General features: G+C 40.9%; 1 protein-coding gene across 1 annotated transcript in view; it reads left to right on the forward strand.

Annotated features, from left to right (window-relative positions):
* vipr2 (vasoactive intestinal peptide receptor 2) overlaps positions 1-18,908 on the forward strand; it is a 67,058-nt gene that overhangs the window by 16,293 nt on the left and 31,857 nt on the right. Inside the window, exons 2-3 of the mRNA XM_036558588.1 lie at positions 3,196-3,298; positions 11,110-11,217. Coding sequence (XP_036414481.1) covers positions 3,196-3,298; positions 11,110-11,217 — 211 coding nt within the window. The remainder of the gene's footprint in view (positions 1-3,195; positions 3,299-11,109; positions 11,218-18,908) is intronic.

Raw genomic sequence — 18,908 nt, forward strand, 5'->3', positions numbered from 1 at the left:
AGGAAAAGTTTTCTGGTGGAGACGGGAGGAAAGCGGCTGTAGACGAAGCTTAAAGCAGAGCGAAGTAAATCTGCATTTTCGTTTATATTGTTTAGTCTACACTAGGACATTAACACATACTGAGACATACTGGGCATTAAATGTGGCTCCCAAGGTGGTTTGATTTGTGTTGAAAGGACAAAATGTCTCTTATCATTTTTGTTGTGACTCCTGACCTAACCTGGCTTTAATGCAGAGGGAGCCGGTCGGATTTCTCACTCATCCAGTGGTGTTTTTGTTACGTGCCGCCACAGACTGTCCGGGCGCTACACTTCCGCACTTACAGGTTCCGCCTTTTGCGTTCCGTCAACATTACGTTATAAATTAAATAATTAGAAAATCAATTTTTGACATTTGTGAATCGATTCAGAATCGTTCACGTCCGCATCGCGATGCATCTAAGAATCGATTTTTTCCCGCACCCCTACTACATACCAAGACTTATTATTCAGTAACTACAAGAACTACAGTGCAAACTGAGTTATTCTTAGCTTAGAGAAGTGTGTAGTAAAACTTTGGACCGGTGGGTCCTGGCCATTTAACTGGTTAATATCTTGCAATAATGACTCACTATTGAAATAATAATTTCTCAAAATTAATTTACTATGACTTATTTTCTCCAAATATTGATTAACCATGTCAAAATAATGACTTAGTATCTCTTAATAATTACTTATTAAGTCAATGTTTCAAGAAAATTAGTTTGAGATATAAAGTCAATAATTTGGGATATCTTGAGAAATATTTAGAGAAATTGTCAGTATTTGTCAGTATTGAGATACTATGTCAATATCTTGAGGGACTGTGGCCAGAACAGTAGTGGGCTTCCATAGTAAACTCATGTACTGGTGACAACAGGCTAAAAATCAGTAGCACAGAGGAACGTTTAGCAGCTCACAGAGGTGTACAGTTGCAAACAGGTTTTATTAATCAAAAAATAGCCAAGGGAAATCTTTTGGTCGGTGTGCAGGAGGTGGAGGTTGCCCCTTCAGAAGAGTTAATGAACTGATGCTAACACTAGAACTAACTGTTGCAGTGCTACGTGCTGAGGACTCCTGGGCTTCTACACAAGTTATTCTGTAGTCCGTGTGAGACGTGCCAACACGTTACTTTGCTGAGGTAATATTAAGAACAGAGAAATATCTTTGATTGCTTTTGGTTTTAGGCTTTATTCACACATACTCCTTCTGCATGGCATGAGCCACATGACAGCATGAGCGCTACAGCTCGAACGCGCCGGCCTTTCACACGGAGCGGAGCAGCAAGAAAGTTACACATACATTCCAGTTTCCAGATGGATAAATAGTCACATCAGTCACTCTGCTCAATTTTTTTTTTTTAATGAAGGTACACGGTATATTTGTTTGTGCTTGACACCATTCTGACTTGTGATTAGGCAAAAATTTCAAGCCTGGTGGACCAACCGGGAAATGCGTTTGCAGCACTGAATGTTTAACTGGTATTTCCTGGCGTTTGTATACGGTTCTCTATTTAATTTTCTCTTTTAATTTAATTAAAAGACGGTTCTCTATTTAATTTTCTCTTTTAATTTAATTTTCACAGATTTTTATGGCTTATTTTAGTGTATTTTGCTCTGTGACGAGCGCAACATGCGGAAAAAATCAGCACTGACTCTATTCTCTAAATACCGCTCTGCTTTATTGCCGCTTCGTACGCGCAGCCTTTGTGAAAGTGCTGACCAGTTAACATGGGTGCCGAAATGAAGCCTATGACTTTCTGTGTCACTCACGCCACGCAGACTCGGTATTTGTGAATTGAGCCTTAGCTTTCATTATTCGAAAACTGGAACCTGAAGCGGTTAACCGAGTAACTTGAGCACTTTATTATTTTGACCTAAATATTTTATTTTTGTTGGATTAAATCAGGGGTGCCCATACTTTTGTGGCTCCAGTGGACAGGTCATCATGATCTACTTTAAAAAAAAAAAGACTGGCTTGGTCCTTTTTTAAAAGCTCTGAAACTTTTTAATGCACTTCAGTGACCTATATTGATATTCAGTATGACAGGGCAAACAGCTGAAAAATCACACTAACCTTATTCTGATTATTTACACTGAATGGTGTCAGCTGGTTTGTGTAGTCTGGACCACTTGTTTCTTCCTGAGTTCACCTTTAGCTGAGAATTCTTCATCATAGTTTCTGTGTGTAGTTCGTAAATACCTATCGACGTTCCCCGTCTTTGGAAGTGCGATGGCTACTTGGCAAATCAAGCAGATGCATTTGGAGTTTGACACTGTAAAAAAAATAGTCCTCCTCCTGCTCTGCATGGAGGAGGTAAGCTTTCGGTTTCTTTGTGCTCGATCTTGCACTCGTCTTCTGAAAGACTCAGTGTAGACTACAAAAGGAAAAACGCAAAAATGGCGCTACACAAGCTGCTACCGATAATTGAAAACTTCTTAGGTTGCTAGAGAGGCACACTCACAGCAGTGCTTTAGGCGGTCTGTGGCGTAGCTATGGTAGCGAGTGAAATTTGATAGCCTGTTTAAATGAGGTGCAATGTACCAACGTGCACTGCAGTCGATCGTGATCGACGTATTGGGCACTCTTGGATTAAAACACATACAGAAACACTCATGTGGAACTGGGATTGGTGTCAGTATTAACAATCGATATATCATGCAGCCCTGCATGCTGTTGTCATTTATATATATTTTTTTTGCTTTCTTTTAAGATTTCACATGACTTTTGCTAAAACCCCCTCAATTCATTTCCTTTCATTTTTTAGGGGATTTTAAGCCATCAGCTATGCAGGCTTTGTGGTGCTACTTTGATCAGCCTGGCACTGTTGTGAACCGTGTCATTTTGAATCCTTCCTGCTGATCCTTAGCTGTGGATGCTGTCAACACAGAGGGATGTTTAACTGTGCGCGAAGCGCTCCGAGTGCTAAGAGCTTTAACGGAAACAAATCATGCTTGGCTGATAAAAAAAACGTTTTGCACGCCTATTTGGAATGTCTTCATAGGTCACGGATGTCTAAATATTTACGCTGAGACGTTCGCAAAGCGTCTTGGTGAAGATGTTTACTCGCCGAGACCTTTACCTGTCATCGCTTTAAGTCAGGCTTGATATGAAGGATGAGTCGTGGGGGTTAACTGTGCAATAATGTGGCTAATAATATGGCTTCTCCTCTCCAAAGGTCAGCGGGAGACACCCGAACTGTCTCTTCTTGTTTGAGCTGCAGTTGGCAGAGAAGGAATGCTCGGCCAAGCTGGAAGAAGAGCAGGTCCCAGAGTCCGGAGGTACTGTACATGTCATATGTGCTGACAGATGAATGATATGTCATATTGTTCCTCAGCATTTTCATTCATTCAGTTCAACTTTTGTGTGGCCGAATGGCAAGTCCAGCCCCATCAGCCTGGCCTGTGCGTTCCAAAAGAGTGATAATATCTCCCGTAACCTTGTTTCCATTGACCTGGATTTATGATTAGCCGACTAAGGGTAAATTATCTTTGACATTTCTTCAGAGAAGGATAAGTACATCCTAGTCATATAGAGAGGAAAATGAAGGCGGTTGACATCACATAAAGTTTAGAAAAGTGAAGATGTGTGTGGCATGCGCCCGGCCCCCCGAACTCCGAGCGAGGATGAAGCCCTGCAAGGATGGCGGGGGGAGAACCACGAGTGAGTGGGGGACGGAGCGCAAAGCCCGAGTTTTGCCGAGGGATGCGAGTGACGGTGGGAGTAGGTGGTCAGCCGTGAGAGAGGGCACGGGGACGATGATGACACCTACGAGAGGCGCGATAGCGGGAAGTGAGTCCTGAGCTCCGCCCCCGAGGCCACTCCACATCACCTCGATCCAGGTGGACGAGCTGCGGAGCAGGGAGGGGCGCTGTGACGAGGAGGCGGAACAACGAGCTCTCGTTCGGGAGAGGGAACGAGAGCTGGTTGTTCCGCCTCCTTGTCACAGCGCCCCCCACCCCCGCTCCGCAGCTCGTCCGCCTGGATTGAACCAGTCACTGTGGGGCTCGGGACTCGTGTGCCGCGGGGCTCGGGACTCGTGTGCGCTTCCCCTCCTCTCCCCACCGTCCTCGTTGGCTTCATCCCCGCTCGGAGGTTGGGCCCCGCCTTCCTGCCGGCTCTGGCGGCCGCCATCAGGGCCCGATGGACGGACAGACGCCACAATGAATCATGTATCTGTATATCCTACCTTTATATTACTCAATGGCCGCTTTATTAGAAATGCCAGTTTTGTAGCTCCACATTGCTGGTGGAAATTTACAGAGTTTTGTGCCTCCCTCTGCCATCAATGGTCATTTTCTGACCACAGGGCCATTCTTGGAATCTTATCGATATGATTGCGATATCAAAATGCAACCTTCGTTAATTTCACATTTCTGTTGGGTGTTGATTTTTATTGACACTACTCCTTCAACAAGTTCAGCAAAAAAAAATTCAGACAATTTTTTTTTTTGCATTTTTATGAAGACAGGTGAGCAAGAATTCCATTCCAACGCCATGCTAGAGCTGTTGCTTATTAACGTCAGTTTACACAGCTATGGCGCTAAGGCAAATTCAGGTCATCATAGCCTTTCCTCCAGCCTTCAGTCCTTGAAGTCCTATTATTTGGTCATCTGCAATTCCCGTAGTCATAACTAGACTTGCCACAATTAGGAAATTTTAGCTGACAAACTGTTAGAACTATAGTTGAATTCGAATGTTTGGGCATATACCATTTGGACGATTAAAAAAATATGTGAAATTTGGTGTGTGCTTATTTATGTAAACAATTTCAGAATGTCATAAATTATGTGACCCTTCAAGCCGTTGAAGGTTTTGTGCTTACACTCAACATCTAAGTGGCTGACTGAGTATTTGAAACTAAAGATAATTGACTCTAACAAAAGAAGAGAAGCCTATAAAAGATATCTAAACACTTCTTGCTTGTATTTTTTCACTGGAGGATTTGGAACATCTATGAGAGAGGTGTTTCTAATAAAGTGGCCTGTGAGTGGAAGCACAAGGTAGGTGTTTCTAATATAGTGGCCAGTTAGTGGAAGCACAAGGTAGATGTTTCTAATAAAGTGGCTAGTTAGTGGACACAAAGTTGGTGTTTCTAATAAAGTGGCCAATTAGTACAAACACAAGGTAGGTGTTTCTAATGAAGTGGCCAGTTAATGAAAACACAAGGTAGATGTTTCTAATAAAGTGGACAGTGAGTGGAAATACAAGGTTAGTGTTTCGAATAAAGTGGTCAGTAAGTGGAAGCACAAGGCAGGTGTTTCTAATAAAGTGGTCATTTAGTGGAAACACAAGGTTGGTGTTTCTAATAAAGTGGCCATTTAGTGAAAGCACAAGGTTGGTGTTTCTAATAAAGTGGTCATTTAATGGAAACACAAGGTATGTGTTTCTAATAAAGTGGACAGTTAGGGGAAGCACAAAGTAGGTGTTTCAAATAAAGTGGCCAGTTAGTGTAAGCACAAGGTAGGTGTTTCTAATAAAGTGGACAGTTAGGGGAAGCACAAAGTAGGTGTTTCTGATAAAGTGGCCAGTTAGTGTAAGCACAAGGTAGGTGTTTCTAATAAAGTGGCCAGTGAGTGTAAGCACAAGGTAGGTGTTTCTAATAAAGTGGCCAGTGAGTGTAAGCACAAGGTAGGTGTTTCTAATAAAGCGGACAGTGAGTAGAAGCACAAGGTAGGTGTTTCTAATAAAGTGGCCAGTTAATGAAAACACAAGGTAGGTGTTTCTAATAAAGTGGACAGTTAGGGGAAGCACAAAGTAGGTGTTTCTGATAAAGTGGCCAGTGAGTGTAAGCACAAGGTAGGTGTTTCTAATAAAGTGGCCAGTGAGTGTAAGCACAAGGTAGGTGTTTCTAATAAAGTGGCCAGTGAGTGCAAGCACAAGGTAGGTGTTTCTAATAAAGTGAACGTTGAGTTGAAGCACAAGGTAGGTGTTTCAATTAAAGTGGCCAGTGAGTCGAAGCACAAGGTGGGTGTTTCTAATAAAGTGAACGTTGAGTGTGTTTGACTGTGAACCAGGCCTAGATCTGTTTCTCGTAATACTGTGTGAAGACCACACAAGACCAAACTCATAAAGAAGGATGTGATCTTTTCCTTACTCCAAAAAAGAGAAAGATTAGTGGCGCAGTTAAATTACAGCCACAGTTTTGCTGCAGAGGTTCACAGATTCTTTGCATATCGATACATTCCGCAACATTTTCAAGGTCACGAGGCCAGTGGTCCTGTGTGGACTGCAGCCAGAAACATTAAATTAGCTTAAACTCTCTCTCACCTCTCTGGAATGGGATCTTATGCTCCTAATCTGTCAGGCTTCGTGGGATCATGTTTGATCTTCAACCAGGCCATTGTATGCGAGTGAGCATTCGGAGCGGAAGATTTAACTTCGCCCTCCAGGTGCGCAGCGGCTGCGTGACTTTTAAATCGAGGGCACTTCCGATATTCTCACGGCTTTGAGCGGCACTTATTAATGATTGATTGTAAGGATTGCGCTCTAATCGCAGCCTTAATGCATATAACTGACATCAGAATGACACAGTAACTTAGGGTGGAAATTGGATTAGCGCTAAAGGAAAGATCAGTTAAAAGTAATAAGGCGTGTTTAGAAGGACAGAAAGCGTTCGCTTTTAGACCCTCCTCCCCTCCGCAGCTTCTCAGAGCCTGTCTTCTTGACTCACTGTTGATGTCTGCATCAGTGTATTAATCATTAAACCCTCGAATGATATGCTTGAGCGTAACACAAGGCGACAGTAAGCGCAGATGCGTGTGCTGCAGTCTCTCTTTCTTGTTGTCGCTGGGAAGACGAATGTGCAGCCATTCATTTGCACTACAGCTCCATTGTTAAAAAAGGAATAATTTTGTGTGAGGAGGAAAAATGTAATAGAGCCTAAAAGCCATGTTGGTTCTTATTAAGCGCATGAGATGTATCTTCAAGACTTTATTTACTCGTGTGGCCTATTTTTATCCTAACTACCAAGAACATCGTTAACTGGCACGCGGAATCATAACACTTGTCTGGTGTGCTCACATTTCTGCAAACAGTGCTGGAATACTGGGAAGCAAACAACGAACTGGACATGGCTAGAAAAATTCAGGCCATTTATTGCGTGACAGTAACGCATTGTGCGTGTTGTGGCATTTTGAAACGAGGCAGTGGAGGCTCACGCGGTCACGTGACCGTCTGAGATTCCAGTCTCCATGGGTATAGAGGCCTGTAGCGCGTGAGCGTGAGCGAAGCGGAGGCTAAATGAAGTCTGGGTTCAGGCTCCGGCAGCCACTTCAGTTTCACGACGCAGCAACTGAGTCAGAAACGAACCAGCTGGTACTGCTTGAGAAACGATGAGACACTGCAGTGAATTTATCAGCACTTGATTTTTCACAATGTAATCACTCAGCCTCCCTCGTTATATAACCCCCTCCTTCTCTGTAGCCCTTTCTCTGTCTCTCGCTCTCTGTAGCTCTGTCTTGCTCTCACTCTCTCTTTCTTTCTCTGTGTGTGTGTATATATATATATATATATATGTTGCTGTTGTCGTAAGAAAATCTTCGATCTCCGTTTTTGACATTTTTTAGTTTTTGACATAATTTGAAAATACCTGTTACCCTTTACATTCTAAATTTCATGATGAATTGACTAAAAGAAATGATCCAGAATGACTTCGAAAAAAGTCTGGTTCCATTGACTTACATTAAAAGCAAAGTAGGTTTTTTCCTTCTCCTGTAAAGTTTCAATTTTGGAGATACAAGGTTTTCTTCCGACAACAGTGATATAGTATGTATATGCATATATGTGTGTGTGTATATACATATATGTGAAATTATATATATATGTGTGTGTGTGTGTGTGTGTGTAATATATATAATGTGTATTTTATTAAAATAAGTGATTGAACATTCATTTTTTTACTAACAAAGCAATCATAAAACTACCAAAACTTTCAAATGTTTCAGTAGTGACTGTTTCAGTAGTGACTGTTTCGGTAGTGACAATTATTAGTGACTATTTTTAAGCAGAACTGAAAAACGATAGCCAGTACAGGACTAGCAAACACAGCTTTGAACAGCCGTACACACAAAGTCATCATAATTTTCATCTAAACACAAAAAAGTTACTTAATTGCAGAAACTCTGCATTTCAGTAGTGACAACTTTAATTTTTCACACTGAGTTTCAGACTTTGGGATACATTTCCTTTAAAACAGTGGGATCTAACTGCTCACCATGTGGGCCCCTCAGTCTCACTTCCTGCTCTAAAATGCAGGGGCATGGCTAAAATAAAGCTCTGCCTGTGGACCAAAACTGGACAAAATGCCTGTGGACAAAAATGTTTTAGTAGCCACATGAAAATGATATGAGATGAGATAAAGATAATGAGATATTTTATTTTATTTTTTTTTAATGTAACTCTTGATAAATCTAAATCTTTCATCCTTTTAGGTTTAAATTAATCATTGTAAATATCTGAGATCTGAATACTTAATCTTTTTTAAATAGTTTATTTACTGTGGGACCACAGTTTGAACTAATTCAGCATCCACAAAGAGAGAGTGAGAGAGAGAAAAAGAGAGAGAGAGAGAGAGAGATTAAAATGATTTAAACATAGAGAAAATTGAACTCTTAACCACCACCTACAAGGCCTGTTATTATTCTTTGACTGGAAATCAAATAAATGCAGGGGGGCTTTCTCTTTTTCACAGTACTATACATGTACATAGTCCAGTCCTTCTCTCTCATTCTTTCTTTTTTCTCTCTGTCCCTCATGCGCTCCCTCTTTAAACGCCTTACATAGATGTGAACCAAAGCCCTCTTTCATCTCTGTCTAGTAGATTAGAATTTCCGCTATTAAGCAGCGAGTAACGGCTGCTAATAGAGTGACTCTGTGTTCGAGGTAATCTTTGGCTTTTGCTCATTTTTAAAGCTCCAAAGTTCTTGTGTACTGTGCGGTGCTTTGCTTGTCCAATTTGATGGATGACAATGTCATGGCACCCTCAAAGTTCTCTGACCAACACACTATTTATGTTCAGCCCTTCACATCACACTCGAACAAGAGCTGCTCGTTAAGACAGATGGATCCAGCTTATCTACCCTAGCATAGTGTGTCCTGTGGGACTCAGTGACTTTCCTCCAACATGTTTTTGTTTAAAGAAACACACACACACACACACACATATCTATCTATGCCGCTTATCCTCCTGGGTCGTGGGGGGTGCTGGAGCCTCTCCCAGCGCTCACTGGGCGGAAGGCAGGAAACACCCTTGACAGGTCACCAGTCCATCACATAACGTCTAAAGAAATAGTTTGGCCAAAAAATTTAATTTATGCCATTTTCCCCTCATGTCAGTTTTGTATTTGAGACCTAAACATCAAGCCTGAACTTTTTGAGGCTGTGCTTGTGACATTAAAACATAAAGATTTATGATTTGGTGCAAAAACTCTGAAATTCGACCTGACACCTCATTGCAAATGACCTGATTTATAAATAACACTTTTGTCCAATCAGAAGCCATATTCTCAGAACAGTTAACACCAAAAAAAGTTAAGACCAGTTAGCAAATTAGTTCAAACTGCGGTCCCACAGTAAAAAAACTATTTAACATAACTATTAAGTATTCAGACCTTAGATATTCACAAAGATTATGTTATGATCTATTTAATCCCAATTCATTAGTAGAGATAGTAATAAGCTAAATGTATACACTATCGTCATTTATAGGGTTCCATCTACTGGGAGGTGGCTGTTCCAAACCCTAACTGCTAAAATGTACACTTTTTAAAACTTTTTTCAATTAATTTCTTTTAAGGATCTCTTTTATATAAAATGCTGCCCTATGTTTTCATGTCACTATTGAGTTTTAGTTCGTAGGCAGAGCCTTGTTTTAGCCACGCCCCTGTATTTTAGAGCAGAAAGTGAGACTGGCATTAGGCTAAAGTCCAAATCGGTTAAAATCTGAAATGAGTTTTCAACTCTGACTTTGAACCGGTTTGGTAGAATCAGCCATAAATAGTGTTTACACACCAGCTTAAACTTAATAAGATATAATAATAAACTTGACTATTGAATATCCCTGTTGCATATCACTCTGCTGACAAATGCTCTTCTCCAGCCTTCTGTTTGTCATCACTTTTTGACAAAAGAGTGGAGGGTATGTGGATGGAATGTTTTGCGATTTATGATAACATACATGGCAACTTAAATACCAAAAGACAAGAAAATGGTTAATTCTTAAAAGATTGTTTTGAAAAAGTGTGTGAAATGTGTAATGTGTTGTGAGTAATGAAGCTGGATATAAGTATTAAAGATATAACTTTAATAAACCAGTAGAAACACTGAGTACAAATAACAAACTACAAGGTTTTAAATAAGTAAACACATTGAGCAAACAAAATACAAGGCAGGCACATAAATACAACATGTAACACAGTGACATGTGTGGACTAGACAACCATCAGGCCTTTTGTATTTAGGCTACATCAAGCCCTTACTTGATGGGGAACACCTGGGAGAGGGAGGAGACAGCGACTACAAACAGGTGACAATTTTAATAGGGAAGGCGGGGAAAAAGGGAGGAGCACAGGAACCAAAACAAAAACAAAAGCACATGGCTACAACACAGGGGGAGAAACAGACACAGACAGAGGGACAGAGGAAACTGTGACAGAATGCGAGTGAGAACAATGCGAATGTGTTAACACAAACAAAGTGACAGTGAAGATTAGCTTGACCGTCTTATTTTAGACTTTACAGGACCATATTTTCGTGTTTTGTCATCACTCAGTGATGCTACTTCTTTAAATATTAACAATAAACCTTACATAGTGCAGCTTTAAGCATGACACCGAATGCAGGCCGGCTTCATAACCATTGAGCTGATGAAGTGAACATGCTGACCCCTTTTTTTCCCCTCAGTGTGGTTGAATAAATGGTGTTATCTGAAAGTTGTGCTGTCAGGGTCACTCTGTAGATCATATGGTACATTTCTCACAGCCTTGATGCTGTTAGTTGTAAAGGTAAAGCGTTCTCGGGGTTCTTAAACCACAGCTGCATGCTCTCTGCAGACTTCGACGTGGGTGTGAACTTGTGGGTTTCCTCTCCACAGGCTGCCGAGGCACGTGGGACAACATTTCCTGTTGGCGCCATGCGGAGGTCGGGGAGGTGGTCGTCAATACCTGCCCGGACGCGCTGAAAAACCTCTTTGGCAGAGACGGTAATTCATTTGAGCAAATTGTAACCGCAGGAACGGTCATTAGAAGAGCATTAGGAGAGCTGTGACTGCTGAGAGATTAGACTGCACGCAGTGATCCAAACTCACCATGAGATACGACATGGTTTATCACCCAATTCTTCACTATTATCTGCAGTTTTTAATGCTATACATAGATAGAGGCTTTACTGAGACGTTTCACATGCTTTCATAAGCCAAGTTCTCGTCACTTTTTCATCAAACACTGCCTGCAATATGCAATAAATAGCAGATATGAGTGATTGCTTGATAGCACAAACATGTCTTTAGAGAGAACATAAGCTAGAGCTATATTTGGGACTGGTTGACTCTCATTGCCAGGCTGCTGTTGCTGTTATGCATGTGAGTTTGCATGAGAGAGAGAGAGAGAGAGAGAGAGAGTATGTGTTGTGTGAGTGGGGAATGAGGCTTGGTTCTGGGATCCCAAAGGCTAGAGTGAGTGAATCACGCACCCCACTCTGCTCAGTCTTGCTCAGTGATCCGTGGGTTCAGGCCAAGTGCACAGCACCAGCTCGCCTTTTCTCCCTCCATCCACACAGCGCTGGGGCAGTCAGGCATTCAGCCCTGCGTCCAGCCGGCATGCCAGCCCTGCAGCCGGCCTATTTTTACCCCTCCACAGCCCTGCCCTGAGACCTGCTGACACAGAGGTCTCGCAAAAGGCCCGCCACTTGGGTGGCCAGCCGGCCATTCAGTGAGCCTAATGGGCGCATCACATCTGCAAACATGTTCATGTGCAAAACCTTGTTTTATACTTCTCTTAATTATGACTTAGTATCTCATAAGATAAATACTTCATAATTACAAGAGTTTGCCATAATTGTGAGATAGTATCTCATTATCACGAGACAGTAAGTCATAATTATGAGATAGTATTTCGTAATTTTGAGTTATTAAGTCATAATTATGAGATACTATGTCACAATTATGAAAAACTACGATCTCTCACAATTATACTAAATTTATCAGATGTCAAGTCATAATTAGTAGCAATAGTCATAATTATTAGTCATAACTAATTATTGTAACTTGCTAAATATTTTTTTCAAGTGGTCAACACACATCTGGTGGGCAAAGAGCTTTTATTCATTAACATGCATTAATGTATATGAATCAAATGATGCATATTAATGTATATTAACATTTTTAATAGCTTATGATCTGTTCATTTAATGTAGTGTTGCATTTTGAATAGTTATAGTATTTGCCAGGTCTCTTTAGTGCAGATGTCCGGAGAGGCCATGAGGTGTTGCTTTAATTTTCTGGATTGTTATCTTGAGATCACAAGATAATGAACTCATTATCTCAAGACAACCGCTATGTTATCTTGAGATCACAAGATAATGAACTCATTATCTCAAGACAACCGCTATGTTATCTTGAGACCACAAGATAATTAATACCTTATCTCAAGACATCAACAAGATAACTAACTTGTTATTTCAAGATAACTGTTACCTTGAGATCACAAGATAATTGACATGTTATCTGAAGATAACAATTTTTGTTATCTTGAGATAACAAAAGTTGTTATTGTGAGACAACTTTTGTTATCTTGAGTCAACAGGATAACCTAACTTGTTATTTCAAGAAAATAACTTTGCTATCCTGAAATAACAAGATAATTAATTTGAGAAATTATCAAGAAAATTAAAACTACCTAATGGCCTTTCTGGACTTCTGTGCTTTAGACATAATCGCTGAACACTGAATAGTGGCTGACCTAATGGCATGTGGCTTTTCAAAAGTTCTGCTTAATTAAATCATTAGGACGTAAATAAAGTCATTCAGAGTAGTTTGGTGTGAAATGCTCTGTTCTAGAGAATCTTCCTGAGTCAGAATTGGTGGTGATAGGAACCAGACGTCCACCTCTAAAAGCTCCCTCACAGAAAGTTACTACTCGAAACGGTTATGAATATTCCTCCTAATGCCCAGGACATTGTTTTACAATAGTTTTGAAATCAGGTTATGGACTAAAGCGTATTTTTCAACTGATTCATAATGGAGAGGTACATGCAGGCCATTATAAGGCAAAATAGTCCCCAAACAAAACATGCGTTGTCCAGATTTACCACTAATTTAATCAAAATAAATTAATTTGAGCCAGATTGCGTAGGCATGACGAGCATAGGCACTGACACTAAAATGTCCATGTGCACATATATGCTGACCACTGCATATTTGTGGCTCAACCAAAGTTTGCGTGTATTCAGAAGAAACACTCCAGGTAACAGAAAAACAGCACTCGTTTTCCATTCAGATGATAACAGGAGTTCTCTTCACATGGGTTTTCCCTCCCATGTTATCAGCTTTATTCATTAAGAAGTGTTTTTTGTTTTTTTTCAGCAGGTCTTTCAAGCTCAAGGCTCTCAAAGCACCCTGTTTGCATAAATTCTCAGCCGAATTGCTGTGACTGCCTGCTCTCTCCTTAAGAGGTTAATGTTGTACATTCTCTCCTGGGCTGGCTGGGCCTTCGCTAGCTGTTTGGTTTCTAGCAGCCAGACTCTACAGCCTCAGGCTTGTGTGGGCTGAAATAGGCCTCCACTCCCTCCCTTCCATACCTCCACTGCCCACCTGTCCTCTTTACACTGCCCTCTGGAAAGAGGAGAAAATTATACTGCGAGTCCTTTCTCCCTTGTCACCTCAGCTAACGCTGTGTTGGATGTGAGCATGTTCAACTGAATTGTCGCCTTTGGAGTCAAGACAAGCTGACAGTTGGACAGACGCTACACTCAAGTGGCTCAGGAATGCATGTCTGATCACGTCTGATTAACATCCTCCTTCATAGGGACAGAAGTGTCCCAGTGGAGGAGACAAGGCTGCCTGGAATGGGCTGTTGAGTGCCCGTTTGTGTCTGTGGATGAGAGTGAGTGCTTTGTGCTTTTTCCCGTTTGTTAGTCATGCATGTGTATTTAGAGTGAAGTTGGTGTGCAAGTCTGCGTGTTTGCACGAGCATGGAGTGTGTGTGTGTGTGTGTGTGTGTGTGTGTGTGTGTGTGTGTGTGGGTGTGTGTGTGATTATTGTTTCATGGTGGTCACAGACTGAGCTAAACAGCCACGCTGATTCATGCCGAGGGAGTTTACATTCGTCTCTCTCTCTGAGTGCCGCAATATGCTCTTAAACTCTCTGTATGTCTAACTCGCTAAAAGCCATCAAACATTCAGACCTCTTAGCTTCTCTGCCTTGAATACAGATATATAGTGTTTACCCACCTCTCAGGGGGTCTTCAGTGTCTTACGTGCTCTCGAAGGGCTGTGTTAACACACTGTTGTGTGTTGAGTGAAAAAATGATTACTGTTATTAGGTTTGCTTTAGGGTCACTCAGAGCTCTTTAGCAAATGGCAGAGATTTGAACCAAAGCAAATGTACGTCACTCAAGCTAAACTAGCTAATTCACTTCACTCAGACTGAACTGAGAACTAGCAAGCGTGCTTCCCTCCAGCTAAACTAAAACAAAATATTTCACTCACGCTAAACAATGCTGATGCTAAACGGGAAAAAATAGACTTCACTTAAAATGAACTTGAAATTTGGATTCACGCCAGCTAAACTAGTACATTTTACTTCAGACTGAACTAGTAAGTTTTCTCACTTAAACTAAACTGTTAGTAAGTTTACTTCACTGAAGCATAGCTAGCAAGTGTTCATCACGCCAGTTAGAGTAGTAAATTGTACTTCACTCAGACCAAACAAGTAGGTTTTCTGACTTAAACTAAACTGTTTGCAAGTTTACTTCACTCAAGCAGAGCTAGCATGTGTCTGTCACGCCAGCTGAGCTAGTAAATTCTACTTCACTCAGGGTAAATTAGCATATTTCCTTCACTTAAGCTAACTAGCTTTATTTTTCCACCAAAATGGCACCTTAAATAAGTAAATGAATGCATTACTTATACATAATATATATACAAGTTTGTCATAAGATATATAACCTATCACTGCTGTCAGAACAAAACCTTGTATCCCCATTTTTGATGTTTTTCAGTCTTTGCTGAATTTTGCTGAACATTAGCATACTGTAAAGGACCATAATACTTATGCATAATACATAATACATAATTGAAACAACATTAAACTATAATACAATGGTTATTGTAATTTTTAACAGAGAAAATTCTCACATTAGTGGGTTTCTTTGGTCACTTGTTCAGCCATCTTGACCCTTGTTTTTTTTTCTCATAACACTCTGTGCGGAGTGTGTCTCTGAAAAAGCTCAAGTAGCCCAGACACTTCACCCAACCCCTCTATTTTAACAAAAATCAGGACACCTTACCCCTAGATGTGAACATGCAAAATGGAGGGCTAAGGTCCAAGTGGTAGGGGCAAAGGGGGAAATGGGATTGGGCCTATATCAATCTCTCTCTCTATTAGAACTGGGCGATAAAACGATAACGATAAGTATCGCGATATAACTTTTCCTCGATAGAGCGATAAGACAGGTTTGATAAATGTTCGATATAATACACCACTCTCACACTTCCACGTTTTAGCGAAAGCCCTGGTGGCGTTTTCTACTGCAAGGAAAGCGTCACTACTCTGCTGTCGCCAGGAGAGGGCGCACTTCCGAGTTTTTCGACTTGATTAGAGAGGGAGGGAGCCACGAGTAAAAAAGGGTCGCCAAATATACTTTAGCAACGGCTGAAACGCGGAGTTATACAGTCCCTGTCTGAGTGATGTTATCGGCGATCTGTTCTCCTGTGACCGAGTGTGAGTGACGAGGTCAGTGGTGTAACTGTACTGTCCTACAGCGAACTCACCTCTTTGCTAGCATCCTAACAACTTCAGAGGTGTTAAATCACGTCTACAGCGCCGTGTTACAGCGCCAAACCGTCATATTTTAGTATTAGTGCATTCTCCCGCAACGAAAGTGAAAGAAAGAAGTGGGTTCATGTTCGAAAGTAAACTGAGGAAGCTGTGAGGCATTGGAGAGCGGGAGAGCGCTGTCTTTCCAGGCTAGCTGTTTTTAGCTGCTGGCTAACTTGAAGCAGCGCTCCGGCACAACACGGTGAATTGATACGGTAGATCAAACGTAACACAGAATCACCGCTTTCAGTTTAAACATGCCTAAAAGGAGGACTCTGTGACTGGTGTGAGAGATTCACACTGCAGATAATGCTTTTACACAGCGAGCGTCAGATATACTGCGGTTCACCCCTTAAACTACTGCGATAGCATAGAGAAACCCAGTCGTCGCTAGCTGGTGTCTGAATACTGTGATCTGCTCTGACATGGATGTGGTAGGAGTGACAGCAGTGACCTACCGAACCGAGCTGACGTTGTTGAGAAACTAAAGAGTTTAGCACTGTTGTTGGCCACTTGTTTAGCATTTGTAGCGGGGTAGCCGAGCGCTCGTCACCAGACAGCTAAAAATAATCTGTTTTCTTTCTTAAATCATGACTATTACAAAAATTGCAGCTGTGCATTTCAAGCTGATAAAAACAGCTCAGAAACTTTCTCCCACTGTCCCAAGACAGATTAGTGAAATGTTCCACTGTTTGGTGAGTGTTTGTCATGATCGGACCATAAGTGATAGTTTAAAACCACAATTAACCACCCAGGAGCAAAATCAGCCTTCAAACGTGAAAGAAATCATGATTTGACATTTATCGCGATGTGTATCGATATCGAACGATATGAATTTTGTTTATCGTGATATCGTTTTTGGCCGTATCGCCCAGCTCTACTCTCTCTCTCTCTGTATATATATGTGTGTGCATGTATATATATGTATATATTGCTGCTGTCAGAACAAAACCTTATATGGAACCAGAATTTTTTCCAAGTCATTCTGGTCTGTTTCTTTTGGTTTATTCATCATGAAATTTATACACAATGTAAAAGGCAACAGGCATTTTCAAATTATGTCAAAAACTGGAAAACGGAGATACAAGACAGCAGTAGATTTTTTGTTCTGACAGCAGTAGATTTTTTATATATATATATATATATATATATATACACACACACACACACACACACACACACACACACATATATATATATATATATACACACACACACACACATACATATATATATATATATATATATATATATATATATATATACATATCTTTGCAGGCAAGCACTGATGTTATCTTGTAAGTTCATATAATGCACCATTTGCCTGCCAAGTCTGCTGTTGCAGATATAATGGTAGCTATTTATGGAATATCCTGTGTGGGAAGCTAATGTTTTGTTACTGATGCTATTATCAAGCCTACACAGTAATGCTAGAGCCACAAACATGTATATGTGCTGTATGAAAGAGGCTCTTCAGCCCTCATTCTCAGCCCCCAGCCCCTGACTATCCCTCAGCAGTATAGCATATGGAAGTAGAGTGTACAAATGAGACACTGATGTTGACAATGATGAGGAAAATGATGACAAGCTTCCTGGTGTAGTGTGACTGCAGCTAATGAGAGGCAGATCACAGTGTATCAGTGAGTTCTAGGTAAAAGCATGTGCTGACTATATAAACAGAACTAAGCATGTGCGCACTGGGGTCTTGCACTTTCATCTGCAATACACAGTACATGTATACTAATTTAATCCAGTTCAGTCCTGAATACAGAACACCAGCAGAGTTGTCTTCTCACAGTGGGAGGATAGCAGATCTAAAGCTTGGTTTTCTCTCAAAGATGAAAGCTTTAAGTGCTTTCATCTGATGGGGACAGTTGGTGGTCTACCAGGCCTTGCACGGTTCTTAGCAGTCCCATATTGTCTAAAGCTTTTAATGGCTCCAGTTTTGGAAACTCTTGTTTTTTTCACTTTTTTCCCCTTGACTTTCTCCTTCCTCATGCAAGTGGATTATGTTACATCTAATCTCCTCAGAAATACCTCCTGAACGATTAATAACTTGCTTAATTGCACTTAATGGTATTTTTGACTGGAAATGAAATAAATTAAGAGTGGCAAGGTACAAATGTAAAATAGTAAATACATTAGAGTAAAAGTCAAAATCAAGAGTCAAAATCAAAATACAGATAAAAATTAAAATGAATGATTTTAAAAGCTGAGGTCAGCAAAGCAGGAGGTCACCTGATGAAATGATTGAAGACTAAGACCAACTGATTAAGAATCAGGTGAGTTTCAGGTTGTTTGGAGTGAAAACCTGCAGCCACACCGGCCAAATTGGACACCCCTGCTGTAGAGTTTTGTATATCTACTTAGACACTGTCTGTGTTTACATGCAAAGATTTTTGCCACTCTGATTGAATACATTCCCATTATAGATTAAGACTGAGGTGTTTATGCTCACTTTACTCAACAATCTGATGAAAAATCTCTGTTTACATGCTCACTACCAGTAATCTGGTCCAAAATTACACGCATGCGTAGAGGACCACTAAGTGTAGACACTACCATGACAATGAGCATCACGTGAGTCCAGTCAGAGTGAGACAGCAGCAGTGAGCAGCGCTTCTGTTTTTAATTACTTTAAAATGATGTCAGACTCAGGAAAACGTGCTTCACATGTCCTTATTAAAGAAGGCCGAGAGGAAGACGTCGTGTTCTGAGACACATAAGCTGGACGTCCGTCCCACCGCCGTCTTTTAAAGATCAGAGCATAAACTTTGTCTCCTCTGCAGACCAGTTTCTGCTCCGCCATGTTGAACGGTATAAACTTTCACTATGACGTGACGCACATAATCAGAACG

Source organism: Colossoma macropomum, unplaced genomic scaffold (genome assembly GCF_904425465.1).
Source record: "Colossoma macropomum unplaced genomic scaffold, Colossoma_macropomum, whole genome shotgun sequence".
Taxonomy (NCBI): Eukaryota; Metazoa; Chordata; class Actinopteri; order Characiformes; family Serrasalmidae; genus Colossoma; species Colossoma macropomum.